Genomic DNA, 17,721 nt, shown 5'->3' on the forward strand with positions numbered 1-17,721 from the left:
GCGAACGAGATGGAGGTTCTAGCCGCACATTATGGAATAAAGCTTCTTAACAATGTCTTAAATAGGGTGGAAATTGAAGGTGATTCAAAAAATGTCATTAGTTGGATTAATGGGTCACACTCTCCTCCTTGAAGATTTGCGGCTTTATTTGATGAGATTCAAGATATAATTGGAGGCTTTCATCTTACGCATAAATTATCTATTTGCCCTTTAAAAAACAAGTGATATATCAACCCCTCTTCATTACTTAGGACACCCACTTTCAGTGTATCTACGATTGCGAAGGGGCTGTTGTAAGTATTCAACGGATTTGATTGCCAACGTACACTGCACGTGTCATCCGAGGCTTTATTCTTCTTCTTCTTTTTTACGAAGGGGATTCCCGTTAGGTCGTTAGCTCACCCATCAAAAAATAAAAATAAAGGGGGATTCCCGTTTTGCTAGCAATTTCCGGTTTATTAGCAGTTCTCTTAAAAACACATTGAGCACAAATAAAGGAGAATTTGAGGACACATTAATAATCGAGATTTTACATGGTGTTTGGCGTTATTGTCCAGTATTTTTAAAAATGTACTGTATGGCCCACTTGACCACTAGTACTTCATAGAATGATTCAAACCGTTCATTTGTCAGGCTACAATGTAAATAGGTTGTACCCCAAAAGTCATTTTCATAGGATGATCTAACCCTCCAATCTATAGAGGGACCACACATGATGAAAACCTCAATGGATCGGAGGGTTAGGATCATCTTGTGGAAATGAATATCTGGGAACAACCTATTTACATTGTCACCTGACTAATGAACGGTTTGGATCATCCAATGAAGTGAGCCGTAAAGTACTTTTTGAAAAATACAGGACTATAGGGCCACATATCAAATAATTTCTCTGAACATCATCTTAGCCAACTTAAGAACAAGAAATTAAGTAGAGTTATTTGTATTAATGCAATATAAGGGCACTGATTACACTTTAAGGCATATAGCCAAATTACAAGTGTTCTTAGTAATTAGAAGTCATCCATGCAAAATAGGGGCACATCATCTATTCGGGGAGCCTCGGGAGTCCAGGCCAAGATAGTTGCTCATCTCAACCTCTAACATCGAATCCGGGTAGAATCATGGAGTAGCCAATAAGCATTGATTGCATGTGAAACAATATATTGTTTACAGCTTTGATTCCTGATAATATATATGATATTGGTTAGAACTTAGAAGTGGGTTGGGAATGGGAAATTAAAGGGTTTTGATACAAGAGACACAGAGATATATAGGGGAGGGGGTGAATGTCAGCTAGAGAAATATACAAAGGAGAAAAGTCTGATCAACAAGAATGAGAGTCAGTTCATCACCCAAAAACGAAAAGCCCTCATGGGTGAATTGCTACCCTCCAAGAAGAACTCACTATGGGCAAAAAGGTGTTGATCAGCAACAAAAGTCTTCAAGAAGGCAGTTGGTCACTCAACAAGAAAAGCCCTCATGGGTGAATTGCTACCCTCCAAGAAGAACCCTCTAAGGGGAAAAGGTGTTTATCACCCAACAAAAGTCTTCAAGAGAGCAGTTGATCACTCAACAAATTAACCAAGAGATAGAGAAAGAGAGGAAAAAAGGGTTTGATCACCGATGAAAAGCCTCAAAGTTAGAAGTTCATCACACAATAAAAAACCCTATCACACACAGAGAGGGAGAGTGAGCAAAATAGGGTTTGATGACCCAAAAAAGCCTCATAGAAACAAGTTTACCCCACAAAAGAAACCATAGGGTAGAGAGAGAGAGAGAGACCAAAAAGTGGTTTGATCACCAAAAAAAGCCTCCGAGAGAAGTTTATCACACAACAGAAACGCTGAGAGAGAGAGAGTGAGAGAGCCAAAACGTGGTTTGATCACCCCAAAAAGCTATATCACATAACAGAAACACTAGGGAAGAGAGAGAGAGAGAAAGAGACAGAGGGAGAGGGAGAGAGGGGGAGAGAGATTTACTATGTCCCTTTATATCACCCTTGCCCCCCCGCCCCCCAACTACATACATACACACATACACTTCAACCAATGAACCCATCTTTCATGTCCTTGGTAATCGCTGGAATGCAACTCGAGCTCCTAGCAATCCCTCCCTTCTTTGAACTGCTCTTATCCCTAGGGCTAATAGACTTTGCCCTCATCCTCCCATCCAACCCACTACACTTCTTCAAGATCTCCCTCACAGCCTCAGCATGGAATAGAGCCGGATAAGGCCTACCTATCCTATTAAACCTCACACAAACACTCATATGAGCATCCAAAGCTTCTTGTACTCCCCCTCCCTTATTCTTCCCCATCTCTTCCTTCACTGCCTCACTACAAAGCCCACATATCCATTTCCCACAGAATTTCTCACGCACACGCCGAATGTACTCCGGCGTGCACTCCTCTGACATGCTACAGCACTCGCACTTGGCGTTCTCCACCTCGCAAATTGGTGGGAGCTTCAAATCCATCCCTTCTTTGCTCAGTTCCAAAGATAGGTCTGAAACTGCTCTTTGGAGCCCTTCCATTGAGAGCCTTGCAGGCTTGTAGAACTTGTCCCTAGAGTAAGAACCCACCAAAGTTTCTCCATTTGGTGCCATGACAATATATAGAACCTAGAAACAAATTGAGTGGTTTCAAGCTATTTATGTGCCAGAAGAGAAACACCCAGTTGAGGAAATTGAATTAGTTTTAGTAATTGAGAGTGGTGAAGGCTTTGCATAGATAGGTGAGAATTGTATGGAAGGGAAGTTCAATCCCTAGGGCCTAATTTATAGCATTTCTCTTCCCCTATCAGAATCCTAAAAGTGAAAATGTGTGTGGCCCATGGCGACCTCTCGTGTCTGCAATCAAGTCTAAATCATGAATGGAGTAGATTTTTCTTGAAAATGTTGAAACTTAAAATGTGCCATTATCTTTTAAGAGGAATACTAAACTGAAAGGCACCCTTACAAAAACCAGTTGCAATGGCGCCTCCCCACACCACCAAAATGCATTTGTAGTTTCTTTAATTACTTTTATTTTTTTCAGTGCCATTATAAATGGATATTGGTGATATGCATCCAATAGAGGAGCCCTTGCTGCTAGTTGTTTGCTAGGGTGCCCTTAAACTTAGTGCTCCTCATCTTTTAAGGTGGAACACTAAACTGAAGGGCACCCTTCCAAAAACCCGCTACAAGACCCCCTCCATTGGACATCTCACAAAAGTGCATTCATAATGGCATCGAAAAATGTAAAAGTAAAGAAATAAATAAATAATAAATTCACTTTGGTGGTACAATGGGGCGCCCAAGGGCGCCCTTCACTTTAGCATTCCTCTCTTTTAAATTATTTACTACTCATGCATGCATCCACGTAGATATGCACTCATGTGTTCTCAAACAAAGACTAGTAGTCAAGTAGACATGTGCTTACGTATTCTTAAACAAGATTAGCATTGGTCAGGGTTTTAGTCCTCTCATTTGTTTCTTAAACACCAAACAATAGTTTAGAAAGCTTTCTATATATAAATTCAAAGGAAAAGAAGCTGTGGTCCTCTAGAACTTGGAAGTCACATCCATATTTTGTGGTAATGAGAGTTCCCTTACATGTTTGCAGACCCCATTGAAGTAGGTTAAGAATTTCAGAAGTGACTTCCCATGTCTCTACGACCACTGAACAGGACCTATTAAAATTTTAAATCAATTAATAAAATTAAGAATGACAACTATAACTCATATTTAAAAATAGGAGTTTTTATACGGTGCCTGCATGTAAGTGGGCATTTTTAAAAAAATACGATGGGCCTTACCTTCTCCGAAGATTCAAATCATTTATTTGTTGGACCATTAACGCCAAAAGCCCCTTAACTTATGGAATGCGTTAAGCTAGGCTCTTAAGCCAATTAGGACCTTAACATTCGACCACGATCCATAGTCAACAGCCCACTCTGTGATGGCTTTCACTCTAGTTGTTTCACTAGTGATCACTTTTTAGTTGCGAACCTTCTGTCAGTGGTACACTATGTGAGTGCTCTCACTATAGCTGTTCCAAGCATGATTTTAATTATCTCGAAATTTACTTGAAATGATTGAAATGTTTCTGTTTCCATCCCTACCAAAACGAAATCTCAATGAACTTCTTCCGCATCATTATTTTCTTCGAAATTTCGACTTAAATTCTCAAAATTCAATCGGAATTCTCAAAATTCGATTGAAATAGTTAGAATGACGAAAAATGGAAAGATGTAATGTTTTATATTGTATAAAGTTATTTTCCCTCCAAAAAAAAAAACATGCCCTAATCTGTTATAAATAGAAAAATACTGCAAATCGAAGAAATACATTTCCCATAGAACTGAGGTCCTTGACGAGGAGACTGATCATTGTACTTTCTTGTACTTTATTACATTGTACTTCTTTATTAGCTTTAATGTTCCAAACATGTGCAATAACACATGTCGCATAGCATTCGATGTGATTTAGTTATTATGGATAGCTTTCTTGCTTATGTGAATGTTTCTAAGTATGTATTTGTGCTTATTCTAGCATTTTCCAAAGTTTCATCTTGAAATTTCATCATTTGCATATGTTTCCATAAATTTCTATGATTTTACAAAATTTCCAAAAATTTCCGTCGAAAATGAAATGTTTTCGTTTTCGTGCCATACGAAACCGAAATAAAAATTGAAATTAAAACCTTGGTTCCAGGTAGCCAGCCCGATCCTCACAACCTGCCTCTTTGTTCGGCAACACCCAATGTAAATTTGTTGTGCTCGAAAAATCACCTCCACAGGATGATCCTAACCCTATGTTGTTTAGAGATTTTTATATAATGCTATCCCCTACAAATTGAAGAGTTACCATCATCCAGGGTAAATGATTTTCAGGGCATATCCTAGTTACTTGATAATTAAAAATCCCCAACTCATGCAAATGCATCATGTAAGAACTCTTAAAAGCCATTCAAGAAGAAAAAAGAAACTCTTAAGAATGTAATAGGATAGCTTAAAGCAAATTAAGAAATATAAAGGAAGATACTTCTATTCCTCTAAGAACTCTTAAAAACGTTTTAAGAAAGCTTTAACCCAATTTAAGATATATAAATGGAAGGTACTTTTGTTCCTAAGGTGAAATACAAAGCTTCACATGTCGCACTATCTCAGCCATGTGTCTCTTGTTCTCTTTTAGGGCTTCTCTTTATGCAAGCTAAGCACCCACTAGAGATAAGGATATGGAGGATATGATTGTTCCTCAGCCATAGAACAGATAGATCAAAAGAACATTAAAATCACGAGCAGCTCCGAGAGAGAGGAGAGAGAGAGAGATCTCACGGGATGAGGTTTCTAGTCCCTTTTTCACAGATGTTATTCACAGATGTCTTGGACTTGGGTGTAAAGCAAGTGGTTCTACTTTTCATTTGGGATTAAAAGAAGGTACTCACTCAACCACCTAAATTGATACTCCCTCAATCTTGAATTTATCAGCAGATCAAAGGTGGTGATCAATGGAAACAATAATTCAATGCCTAGGATCTTCTAGTCAACAATGTTTATTGATTATTGCCTGTCGACGGTAGCTCCCATAGGATGAACTACTTTGTTTGCTATATGGACAACCAGTGTTCATGTTAAATAAATTTTATGGACTGATTTTCTTCAATTACTTCCACGTTGATTACTTTATACATAGGGAAGTGATATATTCGCACCCTCTTCTTCCCCAGGCCACCCCATCTAGTGTATTTATGACTACTATTTTTCCACAACAAGGGGTGGCCGGAGCAAGAAAATGAGGTGGCTCCTAAAAGAAAATACATGGCCCAATGAGAATGTAGGATAGCCACATCGGTTTACTGATGGCTATCCTAAGTGAGGTCTTTGAACTCCATATGCCCATGCAATTGCTGCATGATCAGGTTGGTGAGGTGGCTCCCATAAGATAAGAGATAGTTCTTTTAGATTACGTAGAGCTCTATCTCTTAGGTGAGGAAGTTGAAGCATGTGTCCAACTTGATGAAGCATATCCTTCTCTTAAGGAGGTTGTTCAAGAGTACGTACTTATTATATTAGAAAGTAGCATCCCCTCATTTTGATCTCTAATGCCTGGTTTCTTATGTCCGTTGGAAAATATCTGCCCTATAATTGATAATGGCACCCTTTTCATTTCTAAAATTTCCTATTTTTCTCTTACAAATTTTAAAGTGCCTAATTTTCTTGTAAATATCTCCTTCCATTGTCTTTTGTAAAAGACCCCCCAAATTTGATATCGACACTCCCAAAAAATCCTTGCACCGTCCCAAATTATTAGGTCGTTCGTGCTATCATTGATAATTGCCGCTATTTGCCGTCAATCATTTGTTGTCGCTCATCAGAATTTCTTTTCTCCCGATCCTTATTTTTTAAATCTCTATTTCCTATTTCAGTTGAGGTACCTCATTTGATATTAGAGCTGGCAACGGGGCGGGTCGGGGCCGGATGTTGGGGTCCCCTACTCCTTCCCCTCTGCGGGGAATTTTCCCCCTCCCCTTCCCCTCCCCACGGGGAATATCTAATCACCATCCCCTCCCCTTCCCCGCCCCGCATCCTTCGGGGACAATCACTTTACTTTCTCATTTTACTTTGTTAAATGTTAGGTTTAAAACTAAAGATTTGCTAGGGACAATCACTTCAGGCATGTTGAGGCTTGGCTGTTGCATGTGAGAGTAGCGACACAACCCACATAGGCTAAGATTTTGTCTTATTCATTTTATTAACCTGGGGACAAAGGTGGTTGCTCTCAGATTCATTTAATTGATCACTAGTCCCTAGTAGATCCCTAATTCCCAATCCCACTTGCCAAAAAGTACTGTACGTGCCACACCATAGGAAGATCCAAACCGTCCATTTGATGGGCACACCATACTACCATAGGCATAGGATGATCCAAACCTTCCACTTGATGGGCACATTGTAGGATGATCCAAACTGTCCATTTGATAGGCCACAACGTAAATAGGTTGTGGCCCAAAAATCATTTCCATAGGATAATCCCAACCCTCTGATCTATAGAGGAATTGCATATTATGGTACCTTCTATAGATCGGAGGGTTACAATCATCCTATGGAAATGATTTTTGGGCCGCAATCTATTTACGTTGTGGCCCATCAAATGGACGGTTTGGATGATCTATGGTGTGGCCTGTAAAGTACTTTTAAATTGTAGCATATCAAATGGACGGTTTGGACCATCCTATGGCGTAGCCCATACATTACTTTTTGAAAAATAATGGACTGTACGAGCGCACACCATATAAAATCTCATCACTCATCAGAGAGATGCTGCCTTTATTTGAGGGAGAGATTTTAGGGATTTCTAAGGGTAATATACTAATATAATGAGGGACAATGCCCAATGGATTATGGGTAAAAGAAAACATAAAAAGCTATGTCAGGGACAAAACTGTACTAATGGAAATTATGAAAATTTTGGGAGAATCTTGTAAATATGTTTTGATCCAAGGGGTTTCTAGTAGTTTTCCCAAAAAAAAAAAAAACACTTAAAAAAATACAAGAAAAAAATGACATTAATGCGGGGCGGGGCGGGGCCAACTCCATCCCCTTCCCCGCACCGGGTAATTTTTTAAATCCCCTTCCCCTTCCCCACTCAAATCGGGGAATCCCCTCCCCAAGCGGGGCGGGGCGGATCCCTGCTTTTCCGGGTGAAATTGCCAGCCCTATTTGATATGCGTGTCTGAAATAGAAATTCCTTTCAGTAGAGGTGCCACTGTTATTTAGAGGTGTGTGCCTGAAGAATTTCAAGCTGTAATTTATGTGGTCATGTAAGTTTCACTCAAAATCAATACGAAAAAGCCCATGTAACTGAGGTGGTTCCTGGTCTCTATTGGTGCAACTTGGGTCGGGTGAGCTAGAACCCGACGACTTCAGCCCGATTTTGGCTCAGGTTGGGTCAGCATTTCCTCAGGTTTGGATGGGTTAGGATTGGGAAAAGCCAACCTGATTTACTTTCGATCGAGTTGGGTTAGGGTTGAGGCTTTGGGACTGGAACCCAACCCCGTCCTCTAATTTTATTGTGATTTCTCAAGGTTATGCATTTTTTTGTTTTTTCTGTTTCGACCGAGGTTAATCGAAACCCAACCCGACGCAGCCCGACCCAATTTGGAAAAAAAACAGGTTAGATGGGTTGGTTAGGGTTGAAAGATTTAGAGGCGAGTTGGGTTTAGGGTTGACCATCCAGAGGCTTGGGTTGGGTCGGGTTAGGGTTGAAGGAATGCTATCTCAGATCGGGTTGGCCTCAACCCGATCCAACCCAAGGTTTTAAATTTCGGTTACGGAATGCGTTTCGGTCTTCACCGAAACCAAAATTTCAGCCAAAATCCAACAAAATCAAATAAAGTATTGTTTGGCCGAAATTTTAGTAATTTAAGTTGAAATTTTGGGAAAATATTAAATAATGAATAAATTCCAGATTTTTTTGGTGAAATCCCTTAAATATATGACCAAAATTTTGGGAAAACAAAATTTCGACCGAAATTTTCATCGAATAATGTAAGGTTTCGGGTAATATCGATTTTGATTTCTGAATTGACCAAAATTTCAGTCGAAATTTAACCTGGCCTTAGTTGCACAGGTCTCTTCTCTGATCACCTTTTACAATTTTTTGTAGTTTTTTTTATTGGATTATTGCGTGCCTGCGCATCTAACGTGCAAAAGACACAAATGGCGACTCTCTATTTATCCCCCAAATCCCAATCCGGCAAATATTGTCTACATTGTCTAAGAATCACTACATGGACTATGTACACCTCATGTTGTGGTCTTGTGATTCTCAGGTCCATCTCAAAAACAATAAAAAGTGGGCAGCTCAAAGATCTATGCGTGTGAATCGTGTATAGTACGCCTTAACTCCTGTTGCTCCTCATGCGCATACGCATCCAAATGGGGGCCAAGCAAGCAACTTGGGCTTCGTAACTTGGCTTCACAATGGCTAGAGAGTAATGGGTTTCCTTATATATAAACCTAGGAAACTTTGATTTTCAAATGTTTGACTAAGTATTAGGTGAGCAAAACCCAAAGTTCATAAAGGAATAATTTTATAAAAATGCCCTCATTTGACTGTTCAAAATCCAAGCATACAACGATAAACATGGAAAATAAAAGTCTAATAAACCTTTTAAACTTAAAATAATTGCAACAACTAAGTATATTATATGGTTATAAGTATAATTGGGGACCCCGTCAGCCTAGGTGAAGGTCGGCATAATAAAAATAAAAAGAAAATAAAAACAGGAAATTGGGGAATCGGGTCTCCCCAGGAAATTTACATCATGTTTTAATAGTGCGGGTTCCACAACTCCACTCAAACCCGTGCACAGGTGGGACCCACCATTTTACCTCATATTTTGATAGGGGTTGGGCCATTATTTTACTTTTTACACCCATGCCATGATCCAAGAATTCTAGTATTTTTCTAATTTTGTTTTACGCCACATAGCCTTTTGGAAAGTTTTGAGAAGGAAGTTCTTTTAAGAGAAACGTGATAGTGTACTCGTAGTTGTAATAGGTCCCACATTCTTCATAAGCATGAGGGAGGGAAGGAAAGAAAATGGCAAAGAAATGGAGAGGGGCATGTGGTTGGGGGTGAGTAAGAGGTTGCTTCTATGAGTTGTCAATTGTGGAGTGAGAGTTTAGAAGACAATGAGAACGAAAGACGAAAGAGAAAGAAGGGTGTGGTGGACCCATGTTGAGTAACTACTATCAACAAAATCAACCCTACCACGCCCCTTCACCAAACTCCTCTACTACTCTTCCCTCCTCTCTTCTTTACTTTCTTTTAATTAAGACTACGCTTCCTATTTATCTATTTGAGAGTTGTTTAGATGCAAAGGGACAAAAAATTAATGAAAAATTATCTTAAATATTAAAGAAATTTATATAATTTTATTTTCAAAAATTTATATTAAAACCCAAGTGATGAGAATATTTGTAAGCAAAAAAAAATCTCATTTTCTGCATTTTACAGCCATGCTCGAAGCGGAAATGGGACTGATGGTTTCAACTTGCCCAACGGCTCCTCTACTACTCTAGGCAGCAAAAATCCTCAAAACCCGAATGCAACCTAACTATTTTTATTTACTTCCTGTTAGTTTCTATTATGCTATATGATTATGTCTTGGAGATTTTATATGTTGTGTGGCTGTATAGTCCATTATTTTTCAAAAAGAACTTTACGGCCCACTCTATCGGATGATCCAAACGTAAAGATTGGAGGGTTAGGATCATCCTATGGAAGTGATTCTCAGGGGACAGCATATTTATGTTGCGGCGCAACAAATGGACGGTTTGGATCATCCTATGGAGTCCTTAATGTCAAGGATTTACGAGGGCTACATTGAGAGAGAGAGAGAGAGATTGTCACATTAGGGCTTTTTGCGGTAGACTCGTATCTAAAACATGAAGAGAGAGAACGAAGAATTGGAAGGGAGAGAACAAAGCAGAGGCAATATACATAAGAAAAAACAAAAAATCTTGGACTTTTCATGTATCCCTTCTTAATCGTGCTATATATAGATATAGATATATACATAAGCAAAGTAGTAGGAATTCCTAGATCATTGTGTTACCCTTCTGCTTGTATACCCATGCTATTATTGGATGGAAAAGTATTGTTTAGTATGGAGGCCCTGCGTGAAAATCATGAGTAAAGAGTAACTGTTGTGCGTGGCCTTAAAGAATGACTTTGTAATATGGCTTATAGAAACTTTAAAAAATAGAGAATGCAATGCTCTTGTTGCGGCAACAACCTGCTGCTAGAAATCCGATCACCGCTGACCACTCAAAACAAACAATAACAAATGGCCACCGGTAAACGACGGAATTAGCTCAAACGAGTGTGTGCAACAAATCAAGAGCGTAGTGAAATAAAGAAGGGAAATGATAAATGCGCCCCTTTTCATCACTTGGGAGACCCAGCAGCAGTGTACCAATGACTGCAAAGGGGCTGGTGTACTTCACGTCAGAAAGATTCAACGGATTTGATTGCCACGTACACTGCAGGTTGGGTGTCCCATGTGATAAAAGGGGCGCATTTATTATTTCCCATAAAGAAAGGAACAAGGAATCAAGAGACACAAGAGATTTACGTAGTTCAGCACTTGACCTACTCTACGGGCAATCCGGCAAGTAGAAATTTACTAACAATGATGGGAAATTACGAAAAAGGGTAAAAACCATTACCTCTTCAACAATGGTGAAAAACCCCACCAACATCCTCTTCTTTCAACCCAGGCAAAAACCTAATACTTTCTTCCCAATGTCTTCACAACCCCGAAACACCATAAGAAAATCCCAAATAACCTTGGATCAAAGCCCTGCAAGAGAAGAAGAAGAAGAAGAAACCCTTGGAGAGAGAATACCCCTTTTCTTATAGAGAAAAGCTCTTAAACTTCACTAAATAAACAAGTCACACCAACTAAAGATAAAAGACCTCTTCAGTTAACATATAAAAAACACATTCCAGGAATGTCCGAAGTTAACCCAAGTGATTTTATATCACAAATCCAACATTTGTGTTACGCTTCTGCTTGTATACCCATGCGGTCATTCTATTATTGGATGGAAAAGTGTTGTTTAGTGTAGAGGCCCTGCGTGAAAATCATGAGTAAAGAATAATTGTTGTGGGTGGTCTTAAAGCATAACTTTGTAAGAGTGGCTTATGGAAACTTAAAAAACTAGAGAATGAAATGGTCTTGGCTTCTTGGGTTGGCCTAGCAAATATAGAAACTTTCTAATTATTTCAATTTACAGCTTTTTACTGTTTATTTATTTATTTATTTTAGTAGCTTCTTACTGATTTTTTTTTTTCAAATTTAGGTTTTTAATAACAGCTACCATGATCAACCTAATTGGCAGTGTTGACTATTTGCATGTTAGTATTCTCTTCTCTCTTTTTTTTTGTGATACCAAGATAATGTGGTCTGTCTCATAGTGAAAGAGTTTTTGCCTACTTCCTTGGTCTTGGTCCTATTTTTATTTTGTTTTTGGTTTTTTCCATGAAAGGTATTTCTTGGTCATGATATGTTCAGATGAATTGTTTATTGGTATCCTTTTCAGAGTGCTTGACCGATATTACATTTTGAGTTTGGGTCACAATATATTTTAAATTGAACGGTCGATCAAAGTCTCCCCAGTCATACTTACGTTGTAGAGAGACTTCACATTATATAAATCTATATAGATCGGAGAGTTAGTATCATCTTGTGGAGATGACTTAAAGGGTACAACTTATTTACATTCTGGCCCAACAAATACCTTTTGAAAATTACTACATTTCACGCTCACAGATTTTATAAATTCTCTTGGGCCACGTTTGGATACCTCATGTTTTTGTATTTGGATTTGGATTTGTGTTTTGGATACAAAATACATCAATCATCCTCATGCTCATTTTGTACAAGAGAGAGAGAAAAGAGAGGGGGAGGTCTGGCTGCTGCAGCTCCAGCGGGGGTGAAGGTAATTGCTACAAATATTGATTTCCAAATAATGTCTTGCTGAAAAGATTTGAAAATCAGATTTATTTATTTTTTCCCACTGTTGTAGCTGATTTGGAAATCTAAGGATCTGAACAGTTCCAAATCTCAACTGCAAATGTGAGAAATCCAAATCTAAATCTTGTGAGTATCCAAACTAGGTCTTATATTATATAGATCTTGCATGTATAGGCCCACATGAAACATTGAAGGGCCCATCTTATATTAACAGAGGGGCCCACTAAATAAGAGAGCAACAATCCTACATTGAAAAATGATGCCAGAGGGACCCACCAAATGGACGATCCGGTCAGATGTCAACCCCGTTGTTTGTAGTTTTCTAATGGCTTCAAGCAAGTGTTAATACTACTTTCCTCGTCATTGTCCAAGTCATACTCATATGTTTCAATCGCCCCCCTCTTCTTTATTTTGAACGGAATACTTCTGAATGGATGAAAACGATGACTATAAAAGAAGAGGCGAATGAAGACTCGCGTGTCATTATCATTTCGTACGGGGAAGAAAAAAGGCTGAAGGGTTGCCTAATTCAACTTTTATTTTTGACTATTAGTAAAGGATTAGATCTATTAGGACCCACTTCTTGTAGTAAATAGATCACATAAATTAGGCAAGATGGAAGGCTAGGATCATCAGATTAAAGTAGGTTCAGTGAAATTGTGGTCCCCATCTGGATCAGGAAACCCAATCACGTCCAAGTCTAAATGTGGGACCCAAATAGTGTCTGTTAGGAAAGAACCTAACACCACCGTTTTTCTTTAGCACGGCAGTACTTTCAAACTGTATAATATTAATATGGCTTGCACCGTATATGTGATGATTTTTTCGCCCAACTGTAGGATAATGCGCCCCCCTTGTAACGCGATTTGACGTCAAAAAGGTTTAACACTGGAGCGCATTACTCTACAGGTGGGCGAATAAATAATTTACCTAAAACTGTACACGTGTCCAGCTGTCATAAAAGAGGAATTTTTCTCAGAAATCTGTAACGTGTAGATCGGGAAACGACACGTGGGAGAATCTAAGTGGCGAGGATTTAGAGGACTTAGAGCGTAGGAAGGTCCGTCCCTCTTTGGAAGTCTGTGAAGCGGCTCGGCTCCATGAGAAGTGAGAACTCGTATAAGCCGAGCCAAACATAATAGAGAGATAATTACACGCGTGAAATCTAAGCCGTTGTTTGTGATCAAGATTATCCAGGTGGATGGGCCCTGTTTTGGATGATTCATCCTCTAAAAATCACCACATCGGACGATCTTAACCATTCAATCAGCCCTAAATATCAAAATTGGGTCCCACACAGGCATATACATGTAAATGGGACCGTTGATCATCATTGATCTGGTGGGCCATCCCATCACCAAATGATTTTGGTCCTCTCTCTTCTCTCTTCTCTCTCTCTCTCTCTCTCAATTGCCATTTCACTTTCCAAAATAAATTTGGGTCCCCACTTTTCCTTTCTTATTTCTTCCTCGGGAAGTGATATATTTGCCCCGGTTTATTCACCGGACCACCTCCTTGTGGTGTAAATTACTAAATTGGGTGCAACTCGGGCTGATTTTTGGTAATTCGGGTCTAGCTTTTACCTTAAAATCAGGTTGGGTTCGGGTTGATTCCAATTCATTTTTCAGCAAAAGCTCGACCCGGCCCGACCCAAGTTGCAACCAATGGCACTTTAAAAGTACAAGATTTCAAATTTCAGTTACGGTATGCGTTTCGGTCCTCACTGAAACCGAAATTTCAACCAAAATTTTGAAATTTCTGCCGAAAGAAACTACTATTTCAGATTTTATCGATTTCGGTATCGACCGAAACCCGAAATTTCGGACATCCGATTCCGGTTGAAATTTGAAACCTTTGTCGTAAATACACAATAGGGGTGGCCCGGAACGAGAAGAGAGGTGAATATATCACTTCCCCATTAAAAGAACAATTAAAGCTAGAGTCCGCCGCCTCCCCCTCTCTCTTCTACTCAGGGTCACATTGCACCACTATGCGTTCGATGTTAGATTTAAAATGAGGGAACTGATATATTTGCCCACTTTTCCTCCCCAGCCATCCCTTGTTGCGTTAAAAGGGTCATAAATACACTATAGGAGTGGCTCAGAAAGAAAAGGGACTATCACTTCCCTTAAAATAAGCATGGTCGGACTCTACCAGTAATTGTAAAGAAGAACATTAATATTGGTAGGTAAGCAGGGGTTGAACCTCCACCTCAAGGTTGAAGACCAAAGCCTTAACCAATTGAGCTGGTATGCTTTTATGACAAATTTTTATGAGGTGAGAAAACTGTTGAAGCCAGAGGTTGTCATTTATAGCTATAAACAAAGTACCATCTAAAAAAATAAATATATAAGATATTTAATAGTTGGGATTTGCTAGTGTCCATCCCAAAGGGCATTTTGCAGATGGTCTGTTGAGTCTGTGTGGCTAGTCTGACATCCAACAGACCATATGCGAAATGCCTTTTGCGATGGACACTAGCAAATCCCTTAATAGTTATAATTGTATTTACATTTATAATTTATTTACTAGTTAAAGCAAAATTTACACAAGGTTTTAAATTACACAAGGTTTAGCAAAATATATAGCATATATAAGATTTTGATAAAAAAAAAAAATTGTGCATGTTTGTAGGTCATATATAATTTTTGCATTGCCCAAATTTGTGCAAATTTGTGCCTGATTATTCCAAATTCGTGCATGTTAGTTCATATATAAACATGACCAAACCGATTATAAATACGATTAGGCAAAATATCTACATTTGGTGAAGGTTGGGTAAACCCAGAACCGAACCGAACCGATTATATATGGTTCTGGTTCGGTTCAGTTCCAAACATATATGGTTCGGTTCAGTTCCAAACATATATGGTTCGGTTCTGGTTCCAATTTCAGGGAACCGATTATATGGTTCGGTTCTAGGGTTCTGGGTATTCCCCAAAACCGAACCGAACCGAACCATGTCCACCCCTAATTATTACCTATAACACTATTTGAGAGTGAATTTTTTTTCGGCCGGGCGTATTTAGCTCTCATACATTTAGGGCATGATTGGCAACTGTGAAAATTAAATTCATGAAATTGTTTACTCAAGGTGGCAGAATGGTAGCTGGTGAGAGAAAGGTAGAGAAGGCCGGTAACAGAGATTTGAGAGGGACGTGAGTAGGGAGGGGTGTTCATTATTCGGTTATAACCGAACCGAATTGGTTTGGTTGGTTTGGTTCGGTTTCGGTTATCTCAAAAAAAAATTCAGTTCACCAAATAACCGAAATTATGACAAAAACAATTATTTTTTCAAAAAAAAAAGTGCTATATGGGCACTCCGTAGGATGATCAAAACTGTCCATTTGATTGATCACAACTTAATTCTGTTGTGCTCAAAAAATCATTCCGATAGGATGATCCTAGCCCTCTGATCCAAACGGAGATTTTGCTTTTTCCCTCTTTTTCTCCCACTATTTGGTTATTCAGTTATAACCGAATAACCGAATTTTTAATTGTCGAAATTTGATAACCGAAATAATTTCGGTTATCAAATTTCGGTCTATTCGGTTCGGTTATAACCGAACAAACACCCCTAGACGTGAGTGAGGAGAGCATGTGGGAAGGCTGGTAAACAAAGAAAATAAATCCATGTTTAAAATAAGATTTTTATTTTCCACGCATGTCTTCCAACCCTATTCCATGCTCTCCTCCTCCTCACTCACCACCCCCTCATATCTCTCGTTCTCTCTCAGCTCTTTGCCCCTCCCTTACATTACGTAAACAAAAATTTCATGATATTGACATGCCCTTAATCGTTTGACTGAACTTGTCCTGTTAAAAGAGGAGTGTGCATGTAATGGAGAGGGGGTGAAAATATCATCACCCTTTTTTTCTTGTTTTAACATACAATAGATATTAAGCTTTTAATAAATTGTCCTTATGCTTCCACACAAGGAGTGTAAAAATCCAAGGTATGGTAGGCTTGCAGATTTTCCTGAAAACAGAGAATATTTTCAATTTTAAAAATTCATGGAAAATGAACTTACCAAATGCTAAAAAATTATTTTCCATGAAAATATACCTAATTTTTTCCCTACATTTATCTGTTCTTATGAAAATGTCAATAATTTAGTATGAGAACAATGAATTAAATACTAAAATAGTTTTTTGGAGAAAAATTTTACTAAGAAAGAAAAGGGGGAAATCCCCAAGCCGAAGATGGTCGCTGCAAGGAGAAACAAGGAAAGTCAAACAGAATGCAGATGATGTGAAAACATAAGCCCTGGCTCGGGGGAGGGAGGATTGCAAAACTCCATTATGACCCTAGCTACTCTATCTCTTGCTAACCGACCTTCCTCACTATTTGTTGATCTTTTTACACGATGGAAGGAAATAGAAGAACCCCATGCTATATCCTCGATCTCACCCAACCAATGAGCAAACCTCCATAGATGTGACCGGCTGGCCTTCAACCACCTTGATACATTAAGGGAATCACTTTCTACTACTGGGTGGTCAAAGATGTTACTATCTATGGCTCCAATACCTTGAGGAAGTGAGGAACTACTCTCAGCTCTGCCTCGTTGGAATCTGATATGCCAATACTCCAATAGGTCTTGAGAATGCCCAACCCCAACTCGTCACCACATGCTCATCTTTAAGCGTCCCTCCTATACCTATGGACCATAAATTGTCCATACTAGATCCATCAAAATTGAATTTTATCTTGCCCTAGTTAGGTGGTGAATGCTAATACTAAAATAGTTTATGCAAAAAAATCACAAATTTATAATCATAAGATGGGATTTTGTCAACTAAAGTTTGATGCAGTACCTAGGGAATTCTTGAAAATATTTTTGAGAAAAGTTTGTCCATTTCACATTTTCTCTAAGAAAGATTTTGCAAATTAAATAAAGATACTTGAGGAAAAATCCATTTCAAAAATGAGGTCCAATTTTGTTATTAAAAGGCAAATAATTTTGGACTAAAATTAGGGGTGTCAACGGATCCACTTCGGATCGGATCCACCTATGTCTTAGTCACAATCCATTCAAATCACTTATTTGTCGGATTGGATTCGGAGTGTTCTTCTGAGCCTACTTTTTGTGTCCCGATCACTATCCATTTCAAATCGGACCATCCATTGGAATGTCCTTGTAGGTCCTTCTTACAAAACAAAAAAAATTCTCAGCTTTCTTCACTTGAAATG

At 38.8% G+C, this 17,721-nt stretch overlaps 1 protein-coding gene across 1 annotated transcript; it reads right to left on the minus strand.

The window, feature by feature from the left end:
• Positions 1-936: 936 nt before the first annotated feature.
• On the minus strand, positions 937-2,730 carry LOC143861539 (uncharacterized). The gene has a single exon (XM_077372453.1). It carries the CDS (start codon positions 2,603-2,605, stop codon positions 2,042-2,044), a length of 564 nt encoding a protein of 187 aa, XP_077228568.1. The 5' UTR covers positions 2,606-2,730; the 3' UTR covers positions 937-2,041.
• Between the last annotated feature and the right edge of the window lie 14,991 nt (positions 2,731-17,721).

Source organism: Tasmannia lanceolata, unplaced genomic scaffold, assembly GCF_043159265.1.
Source record: "Tasmannia lanceolata isolate RefF3 unplaced genomic scaffold, GAP_Taslan_0.1 ptg000003l, whole genome shotgun sequence".
NCBI lineage: Eukaryota > Viridiplantae > Streptophyta > Magnoliopsida > Canellales > Winteraceae > Tasmannia > Tasmannia lanceolata.

Bases quoted from the DNA above. Each gene is read 5' to 3' on its own strand.
- LOC143861539 (XM_077372453.1), bottom strand. From the start codon at position 2,605: ATGGCACCAAATGGAGAAACTTTGGTGGGTTCTTACTCTAGGGACAAG.